The sequence below is a fragment of the Microcaecilia unicolor genome, chromosome 3 (genome assembly GCF_901765095.1).
Source record: "Microcaecilia unicolor chromosome 3, aMicUni1.1, whole genome shotgun sequence".
Classification (NCBI taxonomy): domain Eukaryota; kingdom Metazoa; phylum Chordata; class Amphibia; order Gymnophiona; family Siphonopidae; genus Microcaecilia; species Microcaecilia unicolor.
Window position 1 is genome coordinate 182,075,969 of NC_044033.1, and position 16,237 is coordinate 182,092,205.

Consider the following 16,237-nt stretch of genomic DNA (forward strand, 5'->3'; position numbering starts at 1 on the left):
TTTTTAATTTTTTTACATGAAAGGATGGGGTTTAGACTTGTATTGCAAATTGTTTGCTCTAATAGAATGCATTAAAACCTCACTTTTTGTTTTCTGTTTTCCTAGAGATGGTCACAATTGTTTAACAGGTGGATAAATGTTTTCCTTCAAAGAACCTATGGGCCGATGATCAGAAGCAAACAAAGGCACAAGAGGCTATTAGCGCCATACTAACGCCTGCGTTTGCTCCCGCCCCCATGATCAGAGTCCCCGAGCGTGTGAAACAACGTTCTTCCTTAGCATCCCTCCGGACCGGACCAGGATTGGACTGTTGGGTTGTGCCCACCTACCAGCAGGTGGAGACTGAGAAAAAACTCTGACTCTAGAGAGCCAATAGGAGCCCTGGCCATGTGACCTTAGCCTCAGTATTTTCTCAGTCTCTCAGCAGGTAGGAAGTGAGCCCATTAGTCTCTCTCTCTCTTTTTCACTATAAGATATTACAGATATATTTATAATACTTCTTCTGTGCCTGGAATCGTAATTAGAGGCTTGACAGGGTTTCTTTTCTTTCTTTGACAGCCTCTGGGGTGTTAAACTCGGGTGTCTCGAGTCCACCCCCCTTCCTCCCCATCTCCCTGGCTTAGCAGGGAAGGGCCGTCCCTTTCTCTGGAAAGGTGTACCGTCTTTGGGAGAGGCAGCCACTTTTAATAGGCAGCTGTTTTTAAAGAATTAAATCAAGTAAAAGAAAATTAAAAGAATTAATTCAAATGAAAGGAATTTAAAGGAAGTAGTTTTTGATTTCCCCAGGCTTATAACGAGCAGGTAGCTCTTCTGTCTTATTCTGTTTGAAGAGTCTTTATTTTCTTTTCTGGCGGAGCTATTAAAAAAAAAAAAAAAAAAAAAAAAATGAAAAGTCAGCGTCTGTGACTTTAATCGGTGGTTTTTTGTTATCTTCATTATTTTTCCTCTGCTATCCGGCGTTGTTAGCGGCGGTAGTTGTAAAAAAAAAAAAAAAAAAGAAGAGGCACGAACTGTTAAGCGCGTGCTCGCTCTTGGACAGGTCTGTATAGCTTGGGAGCTGTATTGACGGTTCCTGTCGGGCCAGAGGCTAAACCATGTTTTGTGCGACATCGGAGGTTATCTGTTTTTCAGCGGCACGGATTTCCTGCTTCTTCGTCGGTCTGGTCAGTGGTTTTCTCCCCCGAACTTTATTCTTCTCATTTTGGCGCGCTTGGCCGCCATTGTTTTGCTTGCAGCTGCAATTTCCATTGATGCGGCAGCGTTTTTCTGCTTTTACTGTGTTTGGCTGTTTGTGCAATGGAAAGGAGATATTGTTTCTCCGGTAGTTGGGGCAATTGGTAGTATATTTTCCCCGCAATTAATTTTTACATGTATTTTTCAAGCTATTAAAAAAAAAAAACAAAACAAAAAAAAAAAAAACGAAATGTTACGATGCGAATGGCGCTCATTTTGTTTTTCCCTCTGTTTTTTCTCCGTCGGGGACTTTTTGGTTGCTAGCAATGTTGTGAATTAAAGTGCAGCTCAGTTGGCGATTTCTTTGTTCTTGGCAAGACTCCGATTTCAAAGTGCAGCTCAGTCGGGAATTCTCTGTTTTAGACAATGGGGCGAATTAAATTATATCTCAGCTCCAAAATAACCAATTTCCTATTCCTTTCCCTTGTGTGTGATGTTTGGAGGAAAGGTCTTTGCTATTGTCTAGCGCATTTTTTATGGAGGTCCAGTGTGTGTCACTCTGTGTCTTTCTCATTTCCTGGTGAATAGGACTACATTGTCTAATAGTCAATTGATTAGTACTTTACAAATCTGGCCATAATATCTTAGCTCCTTTCAAGCATTTCCCTTCATGGCTATGATGTTATACAGTGTTTTAAGAACTTAACAAACATTTTCTATGGCATAGGCTATCTGGTTCAGGTGCCATTGTTTGGTACTTTACAATGCTGGACATAAGATCTTAATTCCTTTCAGGAAATTTTCCTCCGTGGCTATGTTCTTATACAGTGTTTTAAGATCTTAACAAACGTTCTCTAGAGCGTAGGCTATATGGTTCAGATGCCATGTGCAATGAAATACATTGTCTGATACTCAATTGTTGCGTACTTTACAATTCTGGACATACGGTCTTACTTCCTTTCAGCAATTTTCTTTCATGGCTATGCGTTCTCTTTGGCATAGCAGATGACAGTTGCATAGGCTACATGGTTCAGATGGTTCTCATATTCTAGGAGACTCAGTCCTGTCTACCGAACACCCAGTTTTCTCAGATGCCTTAGAAGGCATGTTTTATTCACATCTTCTCTACTTTCCAACTGTCTTGGAGTTTCTCATGTGTTATCTTAGTTTTCTTCTAGGACTTACAAGATATATGTCCACTTAGGGAGTAAAGTTATCAGGTCAATTTGCATTTTCTCCCACTTAAGGATAGTGGGAGGTCCTCATGCCATCTACTTGTATTTTTGTTTCCTCTATCTATTCAGCCTGGGCACATGGTAAACATTCTGGTTTTGTCCAGTATGACCATCCATAACATCTGCTATCCCTTTCTCTTCCTTACAGATTTTAGGGTCTTGTTTCAGGCTTTCTTGACGTCAGGTACAGTCTTGTCTCCTGTGGCACAAATTCACCACCTTTTCCGTAATAGGTATTTTCCAGGTCTATTCCTTTTCATTTTCATTTTATTCTTCCTCTCTCCAGAGTTTTTTTCTCTTGGAAGGAGATTCACTCATTTTCTGTGCATTTTTTGCCATAAGGGCATAAGTGTTGCCATAATGGGAAAGGCCAAGAGTCCCCATCCTGTTTTCAGATGGGGTCAATCCAGATTGCAAATACCACATTCATTCTTGTGAGTGTGCATCTGTTCATCTCTGTACATCTCAGTGAGGAAGGAGACATGACATGATACGAGGTTTGGGGAGATCCGGTAAAATTAAAGGCCAGTGTGTCTCAGTCCACGCTCAACATATGGTGATCCTTTCATTTTCATTCTATATGTCCTCATTCCAGACCTTCCTTTCAATTGGAAGGGGATTCTTTCACTTCCTGTGCATTTTTGCTATTAGTATATGAGTATGGTCATACGGGGAAAGTCTAAGAGTCCATTAACCCCAGCATCCTGTTCTCAGTTGTGGTCAATCCAGGTTGCAAGTACCACATTCATTTCTTATGGATGTGGGTCGGTACATCTTAGTACAGCTCAGTATAGGAGGAGTAATGTCCGTGATACGAGGATGATAAGGTCCTCATTACCAGTTTTCTTGCCCTGCTCTTCGGTCTCGCGTCGGCTCCGCGCACTTTTTTCTTAAGTTATGGTCATAGTAGCAGCGGCGCTCATGAAACTACGTCTCGTCGTTTCATCCTTTCCATAGATGTCTGGTTCATTACAGACAGTCTTATTGGCAGAGTTGTCAGGTCAAGCAACAGGTGGTGCATTTCAGGCACACCCTAGGTTATGGGGTGCATGTAGCCAGGTCTCTCATTTGAGCTCTCTTTTGAGCTCTCGTGTGATCTCATTAGATTTCATAGCATGTTTCTATTTTTTCTCTCTTTGTTTAGTCAAGTTGGCGCAGACTGTTTTTGTCTTCTCTACAAGCGTCCCACTTTCTGTTTTCTCTGGATGTTCTTGGGCCTTCGGCCATTACCTTGCTCTATTTTGCAGAGTAAAATTTTACTTTCTAGCTCCCAAGAAGGAATTTTTTCTTCATTCGCTTTGGAGTCTCGGTAGTCTTTTTTGGGCAGCTTTTCACTCTGTCAATTTTGTGACCATTGAAGAAAAAAAAAAAAAAAAAAAGAGTTCTCAGTGGATAGTACCTTAAGGGGAGGTCCCAGTTCTACAACTATTTCTTTTCGCTCTGACCTTCCATGTGCCTCGCTTACTCTCTTGCTAAAAAGACTTGTCAGCGGCAGAGATAGATGCCCTCTCCTATCCAGATATTTATCTCTGATGGAATCCCTCCGCTCAGTTGGCCTCTGTATTCTCACTAGTGGTCTGGTGGTTGAGATTGAGCATTCTTCCTGCAGGTGTGCCGGGAGCATATACACAGTGACCAGTTTTTTGATGGCTGCATCTGTGAAAATATATATGTATATTTATAGTTCTACTACATAAGTACATATGTAATTCCACACTGGGAAAAGCTCAAAGGTCCTATTGAGCCCACCTTTCTGTCCACGGCCAATCCAGACCATGAGCACCTGGCTAGATTCCTAAACGTACAAACATTCTATACATGTTGTTCCTGGAACTGTGTAGTGTTTTATGGACTTCTATATGTTTCTAACAGATGAAAGGTACTAACAAGTGTCTACTGTTGATTTATTCCCGTTTTCACTAATTGGGGTCTACGACAAGAGTCTCAGGTGATTGGCTTGCAGAGGCAACAGCTACAGATGATTCTTTCTCTCTCAGTTGAATTGCGCTCTGAGATATGTTTTTTTTTTTTCATGTTGGGTAACTGCAGCGGCTGTCAGTTTATTTGGACCTTCAGTCTAGTTTGCAGCAAGGATTTAGGTACCTTCTTCTTCTGCATACTATTTAACTGCATTCTTGTTTTTACCTATTTAGCTTCTAGTGATCAGGTACTTTCTCACTGACAGGCTTGACATACTTCCAATCTGTTGCTAGGTCAGCAATAGTCTACAATATCTGGAGTATTGTACTTCAGGATTTCGGTTTCCACTTTCTCAGCTGAGGTAGTTTCATTGCAATTTTTTGTTTCCAGGCGGCTCTGCTTCTACCTTTGTCATCCTTCTTTCAGTCGTTTTTTCTCGAGTCTCTCTGTCCTTTGCGCTGCACTGATGCGGTAGGGGACAATATATAGCGGCCACTTGGTAGGGGACAATGTTCAGCGTCGCTTGGACTTTTCAGCCTCAGCTTTTTTGCTTTGTAGTCATTCTATTTAGTTTATTGGCGGTTCTTGGATCGTCAAGCTTTGGCTTCGTATTAATCCTAGTTTGGGTGTCTTCAGGGACTCTACCACATTCTCAATGTCTGTCCCTCCCGTAAGATTACTGCTTTGGTACTTCCCAACAGTCCAATCCTGGTCCGGTCCGGAGGGATGCTAAGGAAGGAGAAATTAGATCTTACCTGCTAATTTGCTTTCCTTTAGTCCCTCCGGACCGGACCAGGCCCCTCCCGTGTTCTATCAACTCTTTAGATTCTTTTATTAAGTTTGGAAGTGTACTCGTTCCTTTACCACACGTGGAATGTTTAAAAAAAAAAAAAAAAAAAAAGATTTTGCGTGGTCCATACCACTTCTCTGGTGGTTGCTGGTGAGCTCGGTTGCTGGAATATATATAAAACCTTAATGGGTCATACCACTTCTCTGGTGAGAGTTGCTGGTGAGTTCAGTTGCTGGAATATATATAAAGCCTTAAATATGTCATACCACTTCTCTGCCGAGAGTTGCTGGTGAGCTCAGTTGCTGGAATATATATATATAAAACCTTAATGGGTCATACCACTTCTCTGGTGAGAGTTGCTGGTGAGCTCAGTTGATGGAATATATATGAAACCTTAAGTGAGTCATACCACTTCTCTGGTGAGAGTTGCTGGTGAGCTCTAATATGAATGGGCCATGCCACTTCTCTGGTGAGAGTTGCTGGTGAGCTCTAATATGAATGGGCCATGCCACTTCTCTGGTGAGAGTTGCTGGTGAGCTCAGTTGATGGAATATATATAAAACCTTGAGTCATACTACTTCTCTGGTGAGAGTTGCTGGTGAGCTCTAATATGAATGGGCCATGCCACTTCTCTGGTGAGAGTTGCTGGTGAGCTCTAATACAAATGGGCCATACCACTTCTCTGGTGAGAGTTGCTGGTGAGCTCTAGTACTCGGTTTTGCCGAGGAATTTGTGGCTGCTAGGATTCCATACGGCACAGAAGTTCTTTCTTTCTTTCCTGCTTTGTTATTCAAATACTGAGGCTAAGGTCACATGGCCAGGGCTCCTATTGGCTCTCTAGAGTCAGAGTTTTTTCTCAGTCTCCACCTGCTGGTAGGTGGGCACAACCCAACAGTCCAATCCTGGTCCGGTCCGGAGGGACTAAAGGAAAGCAAATTAGCAGGTAAGATCTAATTTCTCCTTGTGGGCTCTGAACACAACTAGCATACAGATGCATTCTAAACTGGGCTCTTAGCGCAAGTAGCCCTGGATCTCCAGCACCCTCTGAACTTGTGTCGGGGGGGGGGAGGGGGGACTGGAGGGCTCCTGGATCTCCAGCCCCCATGTCATTGGCTTGGGGTGGGGGTTCAGTGGGGGCACTAGGCCATCAGGGCTATGCTGTTCAAGTGTGGGAGGATTGTGCCTGCCTACCCTATGATCAGAGATAATAGCATAAATTTGCATGCTAATATCTCTGATCATAGGGGCAGTAAAGCCATGCGGTGTTCCAGCACTATTTTTAGAGCACTGTTTGGAACAGCGCCGGGCTTTCAATCTTCTGGGCACTAGTGAGGAGAAACTAGGCTGTTGGGAACTCTTCAAGCATAGACAATGCCAGTGGAAAAAGACCATGCTGTCTTCCCATTGAAACAATAAAAGATTTATTTCGAGTTTTTAAATATAATGATTCACTTTTATGCTTAAATATCCTCCTCTTTCTTAGGGTGGCAGCCCCTCTGCAGCCAGCATTCTGGAGCTGGAGAGGCAGATTGAAAAGCTGACCAAGGTAACTAATAGTTACAGGTGTGCAGGCAGCAAATAGTTCCAGATTCTTCCTTCCTTTAGCTACAATTTGCTATGAGGTTTAAACAGTTTCACATGGAAATGCTGCTTATTAGTAACTATAATTTGTTTATGGCAGTGTGATAACTCAGGGCTTTAAACACTTCATTTTGTTCCTGGTACCTTTGAGTGAGGCCTCAAACCAGGTTCCTTCTAAAAGCAGCATTCACTCAGGTAGAACTCCTCTTGTTAATTAGTACAGTGCTAGCATTCATTTTGTACCCCTGTTCTTCATACTGCCTTGCAGTAAGAGTTCATTACCTTGGCTTCTTTCTTTTCATTCTATCAAGGAAAGTGCTCCTGCTCCCCCCCTCCCCCCCCCCACCCTATGCATTCAGCTTGCCTCCCTAAGCCTCCTTGTCTTTCCCCAGCGGCAGAGTTTCTTCCGGAAGAAGCTGCTGCATGCCTCACAGGCTCTTCGCACGGTCATACTGGGGCAAGATCGTTTCCGGAGACGCTACTGGGTCCTACCTCGACTGGGAGGGATCTTTGTGGAGGGATCCGACTCTTCACCAGGTGTGTAAGTCTTTCAGTGCACAGGGGATACTGGTAGACTTTGCACATTGAGATCTATGCAGAGTTGGTAGATACCTTTAAACCCTGGGGGAATGGGGAAGAACTTTGCACTATATGAATGAACATCTTTGTAGTTTTTAAGTACAAGCCACCATGCTACATTTACACTGTTCTGATGGTTTAATGTTGTATAGCAGGGGTGTCAAACAATACAGTTCATGAGCCATTCCCAGTCCTCAAAGTTATTTAATCCACCTCACTGAACTATCTGGTCTCCCCCCCCCCCCCAAAAAAAAAAAAATTAGTCTGTATCTGCAGCCAGGGAACCTTCCCCCCCTCCCCCAGTCCAGCATTTTTCTATCCCCTGAAGGTTGAGCATATCTGTTTTCTCTTTTCCTCCCCTATCTTGGTCCTTTCAGGAAAAAGGTCTTCAAATCAATCTCCTGGAATTGCAAGCGATCTGGAATGCTCTAAAGGCTTTCAGGGGATCGACTGTCCAACCAAATTATATTGATTCAGACAGACAATCAGGTTGCCATGTATTACACCAACAAGCAGGGGGCACCAGATCTTGCCCTCTGTGTCAGGAGGCCGTTCAGATGTGGCTTTGGGCGCACCGTCACGGCATGTTTCTCCAGGCTACTTATCTGGCAGGCGTAAACAACAGTCTGGCCGACAGGTTGAGCAGGATAACCTCACGAGTGGTCACTGAACATGGGCGTTGCCCGCAAGATCTTCCAAGCGTGGGGCACCCATTCGGTGGATTTTTTTGCCACTCAGATCAATCACAAGGTCCCTCAGTTCTGTTCCAGACTTCAGGTCCACGACAGACTAGCGTCAGGTGCCTTTCTCTTGCATTGGGGGGCAGGCTTTCTGTATGCGTATCCTCCCATACCTTTAGTAGGGAAGACTTTGCTGAAACTCAAGCAAGATTGCGGAACCATGATCCTGATTGCACCCTTCTGGCCGCTTCATATTTGGTTCCCTCTTCTGGAGTTGTCCTCCGAGGAACTGTGGAGATTGGAATGTTTTCCAACACTCAGAATGAGGGGTTGCTTCTACATCCCAACCTCCAGTCTCTGGCTCTCACAGCCTGGATGTTGAGAGCTTAGAATTCGCCTCCTTGGGTCTTTCAGAGGATGTCTCCTGAGTCTTGCTTGCTTCCAGAAAAGATTCCATGAAGAGGTGTTACTCTTTCAAATGGAGGAAGTTTGCCGTCTGGTGTGACAGCAAGGCCCTAGATCCCCTTTCTTGTCCTGCACAGACCCTGCTTGAATACCTTCTACACTTATTGGAGTCTGGCCTCAAGGCCAACTCCGTAAGAGTTCACCTTAGTGCGATTAGTGCTTTTCATTGCCGTGTAGAGGGTAAGCCTATCTCTGGACAGCCTTTAGTTGTTCGCTTTATGATAGGTTTGCTTTTGTCAAAGCCCCCTTTCAAACCTCCACCAGTGTCATGGGATCTCAACGGCGTTCTTACTCAGCTGATGAAAGCTGCTTTTGAGCCACTGAATACCTGCCATCTGAAGTACTTGACCTGGAAGGTAATTTTCTTGGTGGCTGTTACTTCAGCTCGTAAAGTCAGTGAGCTTCAGGCCTTGGTAGTACATGCACCTTATATCAAATTTCATCAGAACAGAGTAGTCCTCCGCATGCACCCTAAGTTCCTGCCAAAGTTGCTGTCGGAGTTCCATCTGAACCAGTCAATTGTGTTGCCAACATTCTTTCCCCATCCTCATACCCACCCTGGCGAAAGCAGTTTGCATACCTTGGACTGCAAGAGAGCATTGGCCTTTTATGTGGAGCGGACAAAGCCCTTTAGACAGTCCGCCCAGTTTGTTTCTTTCAATCTCAACAGGAGGGGAGTCTCCATCGGAAAACGCACTATCTCCAATTTATTTTATTTATTTATTTAGATTTTGCTCATACCTTTTTCAGTAGTAGTTCACGGTGAGTTACATTCAGGTACACTGGATATTTCTCTGTCCCAGGAGGGCTCACAATCTAAGTTTGTACCTGAGGCAATGGAGGGTTAAGTGACTTGGCCAAGATCACAGGGAGTAGCAGTGGGATTTGAACCAGCCACCTCTGGGGATTGCAAGACTGGTGCTCCAACCACTAGGCCACTCCTCCACTCCAGTTGGCTAGCTGATTGCATTTCCTTCACTTATGCCCAAGCTGGGCTTACGCTAGAGGGCCATGTCACGGCTCATAATGTTAGAGCCATGGCTGCGTCAGTGGCTCACTTAAAGTCAGCGTCCATTGAAGAGATTTGCAAGGCTGCAACGTGGTCATCAGTCTACACATTCACATCTCACTACTGCCTTCAGCAGGACACTCGACGCAACAGTTGGTTTGGGCAGTCGGTGCTGCAGAATCTGTTTGGGGTTTAGAATCCAACTCCACCCCCCCTAGACCCATTTTTGTTCTGTTCCAGGCTGCACTCTCAGTTAGTTATTACAACAACAGTTAAGATAAACCTATCAGTGAACAGGATATCCTCTCCGAAATTTGACATTGTATTACTGTATTGTATAGAACAGTGTAGAAAAATGAGCACAAAATACGCCTTCATTTGAGCTGTTTCCACCAGCTACGATAATTTTTGAAGCTGTTTTAGTGATATTCAATTTTGATTTCATTATATTTCTATCTACATATGGGACACTCTCAAATTTATTTATTTATTTATTTGTTGCATTTGTATCCCACATTTTCCCACCTATTTGAAGACTCATTGTGGCTTACAATAATATATCATAACAAGCGCCAATCAAGAGTAGATAAACAATTGGTTACATAAAGAACAAGTGAAACATAATGTATCTAATCAATTCAATAAATCAGAAGGCAGACAGATTATCAAGTAATTGGTGATGTATTGGAATTCCTATTATTGATTATTATGGGAAGTCTTGTTATAAAGGAAATGGATATAATTAATTCAGTAAATCAGAAGGCAGACAGATTATCAGGTAATTAGTGGTGTATTGGATTTCCAATTATTGATATGGTAAGTCTTGTTATAAAGGAAAGTCTTTAAAGATTTTTGAAAGTTGATGAGGTCATGAATATTTTTCAGATCCAGTGGTAATGCAAATAAATTGCAAAGCTGTCAAATAAGTAAAATTTAAAAAAAAATCTTTTGTCCTCCAACTGTTGAGGCACTGCCTATCCAACTGGAACAGCTTTTGACTTTTTGTAGATGGACCATGCATAGGCAGTCCCTTATTTCTAATAATCTTTTACTATTGCTTTCAATAGTGTTTGCTATTGTTTTGGGTATATTTGTGGCTACGCCTACTGGCTTCAACCCATATAATAGGATAGATAGCCTCGTACCGTCTCCTGTTCTCAATCTAACCTCCTTGGTATTACTGTGCCTTCCTTCATGTTATAAATGGGGTCTTTGAGTTTCACAGTGTCTGCTGTGTCTGAGGATCATAATATTGTGGAACTTGGGCCATTTATTGTCCCATCTATTCAGTTTTACTGTACTGGCTGACTTCAGCTTCTCTAAATCTTTGGTTCTGTAATCTCATAGCACAGAGCGTTACCGAAACCAGGGTTTTTATTTGGTTTTGACGGAAACTGAATATGCGGCCGAAATTTGCCGCTTAGTTTTAACCAAAACATTCCCTCCCTCCACCGTGCCCACTCCCATACCTATCTGTAGTCTGCCCCCGCCCCCGAGCCTACCATACCACACTGGTGGTCTAGTGGCTAGTTGGTGCAGGAATGATCTCCAGTCACTCCTATGCCTTTCAGTATTCTAGGCCTTCCTACTGAATGTTTATAAGGTGGCAACCCCTTGGTGTAGCTGGTGTTGCCTTTACCCTTTACTCCTTTCTTACTCTGTTGGTTACAGTCTTCCCATGCTTTTGGTTAAGCTTCTTGAATTACAGGTATGGTCACCTACCCTATTTGTGAGCTGCTTTGCTACAGCCCTCAAGTTCTGGACTGATCTGTGGGATGCTAAGGAAGGACAAAATTAAGTCTTACCTAAAAATTTTCTTTTGTTTAGTCCGAGCAGATCAGTCCAGAAACCTACCCTTGAATTTTCTTACTTATTATAGTTTATCTTTTACTTTCCTTACAAAGGTCATTCTATCTCTTTTAATCAAATCTGCCTTTGCTTGAAGAACTGTCTCTCATGGCTATTCATTAGCTATTTCTTTAATAGCTGTGTTCCATTTCAGCAGAATTCAATAGCTGCTAATTGAAATGTTGAACTGTATATTATTTGCTTACAAGACTCTGGCTTCACTTGCAAAATAATATGTCACTAGGATACGATAGTTCCTCCTTAACTTTGACTCTGTCACTACTCTACAATACATCCTGTTTTGGTTTCACATTGAGGGCCTGTTAATATCAATAGTATCTTCTTGGTTTCAGTAATGTATGCTTATTGTACATGCTTAAAACCCTATGTATGCACTCCATTGCTTTGACAGATTTGGTTTTGACTGTTTAGGTAGCTCAAACAGAACAATTTGTTGTTGTCTCTGATATATTTTTCATCTTGGGTTCTTAAGTTTTTACATGGGTTTACTGAAAAGCAAAAAGCAGTTCCAACCCTCTAAAAAGGGAGCGAAGTCAGCTCTGAATTTTTTCTGTGTCTCTGTCTACTGGCAGGGAAACATAGGTGGTCTTTTACTAAAGGTTAGCTCAAGTTATTTGCACCAGGGCCCATACGAATAAAATGGGCCCTGTTGCACATAACTTGAGCTAATCTTTAGTAAAAGACCCCCATAATTCACTTGTCTGGACTGGTCTGGCAGGACTCAAGGAAAGGAAATTAACAGGTAGGTTTTAAATTTCACTTTAATGTGCAAATGTGCTTCCCATCACAAAGGGCAGCACACTAGAGGGACCTCCCTCCCTCCCTCCCTGGCTGTCATGTAGTTCATTTTTTTCCAGTGTGGCTCAACATTGAAATTTATTTATTTATTGCTATTCCATCTAATCCTAGTCAGATTACTTCATAATGTACACGAAACATTAAACATTGACACCTCTGCTCTATAGACTTCAAAGCCTATAGCCTATACTTAATACAGTGTGAAGCTCACTTGAAATAAAGTTGTGATCCAGTTAACTTAAGGGAGGAAGGCTGGAATTTTGTTTTGAGGTTACCTAGTTTGAGTTGTGGCTCAGAGCCCGTTTTTGTAGGATGGTGATGTGGTGTCATGCATAGTTTTGTGTTTTTACTACACACCCGTGAATGTCTTAATCTGTATAACAGTAAAGGGCTATTTTGTATTCTATTTAGAATCTTATATTCCAATAATTTTAATTCTGCAAATTTCTAAGCAGATCCCAATAATAAAAGAAGGCCTCAACACCTGAAGGACAGTACAAATATAGTAATCAACATAAAATTATACAGAAAACTTAGTACGTAAAAAGGCTTTCAAAGCTTTACGAAACATAAAATAAGGAAATTCTCTAAGCCATAATGGAAGATTATTATTTTGAGTTCTGAAACCATATTTTGGACTCCATGCTGGTTGCTCTGTGCTGGTCTGCTAGCAGGAGAGAGCTAATGTGGTTTATAACCTTTCAATGAGAGCAGCCATTTAACAGACAGCTGCAAAAAATGTTGGCAGGCAGTTCAGATTTTATGGTTGCCATTGAATTTTTGCTCATTTGCAATATTCCTAGCCCATACTACAAATGCTAATGCCTGTGGGCATAGAATACTGCTGCTGTTAATGGCTGATTGTCTCTTTTTAGTTCTTCCCGAGAATGCTGCCTCAGAGAAGATGGAAGATCTGAAATCTTTGCTCCCTGACAGCCCACCTTTGAAAGCTGAGCGAATGGAGGAACCCATCAGTGGTGCCAGAAGCTGCTTCCCTGCCAGATCCCGTGGCCGACCTAGGAAAGCTGTGCCTGCTCCAGAGGAAAAGGAGAGAACTAAGCAGAGGCGATTGACCAAGGTGGAACTTGAAGCCGAGCCTCCCAATGGCATATTCCTTACAAACCAGAGCCAGCATGACCTCAGCCAGTCAGCGTTCTTATCATGGCTAAGCCAGACACAGAATTGTTTCATACCCAGTGCAGTTCTCACTCCTGAAAACAGCCCCAGAAAGCCTAACCCTAATTTCTTGACTCCTGAGGAGCTTTCATCGCCTCCCTTGGACATTTTGGAAAACAGTAGCACTAACACTGAATCTACCAGAGATACAGCGGAGAAGCAGGGCCAATGGTTTAAATTGCTTCCCCGGACACCCTGTGACCCCTTCACTCTGTCCCCCTCACTTGTTTCTACCTCCCAGGAAGATTCCCCCATCCCAAGGGCAGTGCCTCAGTCTTACAAACTTCCATGTGCCAGGTCTGCAGCCCCAGTTCCTGCAGTGAGACAGGTAAAAAAAAACTCTCTACTCGGCAGCTTCCTAAGAGGTAAAACATTTTAAGGTCTCCCTAGGAACTACAATGTTTGGAACACTGGGACAGTTAAAAACAGGATTGCCAATGCATGAAAATAGGTTTTTAGTTTGTTTTTGTTGCTGCTGCTGTTTGTTTTTTTGGTTTTTTTACTGGCAATATGCCAGACTTGTATCAACAGCTCAACTTTTATAGCGATGCATGTTTTATCACTGACATTTTGGGTGTAATTTTATAATTTTATAGGTGAGCTTGGTTGATACAATTTCAGTAGTGGCCAGTTGAGATAAGAATTAAATTTATTACGTTTGGTATACAAATTTTATTATACAGGTTTACTGCAGTTGTTAGCAGAAGTTTTGATGGCTTTATAAACAGGCAAGGTTACTTCAGTTATCTCAGACAATTTGTATTAAAGTTGCCTTCACCTGCAGCGATTAGATTGAAAATGACTAGAAAACAGACTTTTAGATAATGTGGGCCCTCAGTTTAAGAATGACTTTTATTTGGAGATTAGGGAGCAGCCAAATAATTTAAAATTCAGGAAGAAATGGAAGCCTATATTTTAAATAGGTGTAATTTTTTAGCTGTTATGTAATATTGTATTTTAGAATTGTTTTAAATTGATTTCTGTAATGTTAGTACTATATAATTCACCTTATTGCAATTTTTTGAGGAAGGTGGAGTATGAAATACAATAAAGGAAATAAGTGACTTGAGCATGCACAACTGTGTTGTACATGCTCAGCTAGGCACTTATAAAATTGCTCCAGCACATATCTCTCTATATAAAACGCACCTCCAACGTTCGAATGAAGCCTCTTTTAGCCAAAAGTGAAGGGGGTGAGATCGCATTGTGTCTGCCCCGCCCACGCGTCAAACGTGATGACGTCGAGGGCGGAGCAATGACACTCAACCAATCGCAACGCTCGGCAGCGAAGCGTCAGGGAAGGAGGCGGCGCTCTCAACGTCTAGCCTTCCCTTCGCTGTGTTCCGCCTTCTTCTGACGTCAAGGATGACGTCAAAAGAAGGCGGAACACAGCGAAGGGAAACCTAGACGTCGGGAGCACCGCCTCCTTCCCTGACGCTTCGCTGCCGGAACCGCCACGGAGGTACATTTAAAAACAAGAAAAAAAAAAAAAAAACATGTTGGGGGGAGCGAAGAGGGTGGCCACAAAAGAAAAACAATGGGAGCGGGAGGGCAAGGGAGAAACGATACCATGGATGCGAAGGGGGGGGGGGTGGGGGAGAAGAGGGCGGCCCAGGCTGGGAGTGGGACATGGGAGAGAGAGGAGCATGGATGCAAGGGGGGGTCATGGAAGGGAGACAGGGGACTTGCTGGAAAACGATGAATGGAGGCGGCAGGGGACAGAGGAGCATGGATTGGGAGGGCAGGGCTCAGGGAGAGAGGGCAATTGCTGGAAAGGGATGAATGGAGGGGGCAGGGGACAGAGGAGCATGGATGGGCATGGATTGGGAGGGCAGGACTCAGGGAGAGAGGGAAATTGCTGGATAGGGATGAATAGAGGGGACAGATGGGCATGGATGGATATGGATTGCAGGGCAGGCCTCACGGAGACAGGGCAATTGCTGGATAGGGAAAAATGGAGGGGCCAGGTGACAGATGAGCATGGATGGGCATGGATTGGAAGGGCAGGACTCAGGGAGACGGGAATTGCTGAATAGGGATGAATGGAGGGGACAGATGGGCATGGATGCATATGGATTGCAGGGCAGGCCTCAGGCAGAGAGGGGAAATGCTGGATAGGGAAAAATGGAGGGGCGAGGTGACAGATGAGCATGGATGGGCATGGATTGGAAGGGCAGGACTCAGGGAGAGGGGAATTGCTGGATAGGGATGAATGGAGGGCACAGATGGGCATGGATGCATATGGATTGCAGGGCAGGCCTCAGGCAGAGAGGGGAATTGCTGGATAGGGATGAATGGAGGGGCCAGGTGAAAGAGGAGCATGGATTGGAAGGGCAGGACTCAGGGAGAGGGGAATTGCTGGATAGGGATGAATGGAGGGGACACATGGCCATGGATGGATATGGATTGCAGGGCAGGCCTCAGGCAGAGAGGGGAAATGCTGGATAGGGAAAAATGGAGGGGCCAGGTGACAAAGGAGCATGGATGGGCATGGATTGGAAGGGCAGGACTCAGGGAGAGGGGAATTGCTGGATAGGGATGAATGGAGGGGACAGATGGCCATGGATGCATATGGATTGCAGGGCAGGCCTCAGGGAGACAGCGGAATTGCTGGATAGGGATGAATGGAGGGGCCAGGTGACAGAGGAGCATGGATTGGACTCACACTTTCACTCTTGACTCTCAAACACTCACTCTCACATACACTCTCCCAAACACACACACTCCGAGGAAAACCTTGCTAGCGCCCGTTTCATTTGTGTCAGAAACGGGCCTTTTTTACTAGTGCTCATATAAAATTAGGCACTAGGATAACATAGTTCCTACTTCTGTGTGAGAGATTTGTAGGCATATTGGGGGTGGAGAATGGGTGGGGCAGATGTGGAATCAGCACTAAAAAGGGCAAGTCTATAAGCCAGCTGCTAACATTTATGCACCCATTGCACATGTAAATGTTTAGAAT

General features: G+C 43.7%; 1 protein-coding gene across 1 annotated transcript in view; it reads left to right on the forward strand.

The window, feature by feature from the left end:
* The window catches only part of BAZ2A (bromodomain adjacent to zinc finger domain 2A), a 205,016-nt gene that overhangs the window by 118,033 nt on the left and 70,746 nt on the right, over positions 1-16,237 (forward strand). Inside the window, exons 19-21 of the mRNA XM_030196700.1 lie at positions 6,602-6,664; positions 7,092-7,236; positions 12,975-13,603. Of these exons, the coding sequence (XP_030052560.1) occupies positions 6,602-6,664; positions 7,092-7,236; positions 12,975-13,603 (837 nt within the window). The remainder of the gene's footprint in view (positions 1-6,601; positions 6,665-7,091; positions 7,237-12,974; positions 13,604-16,237) is intronic.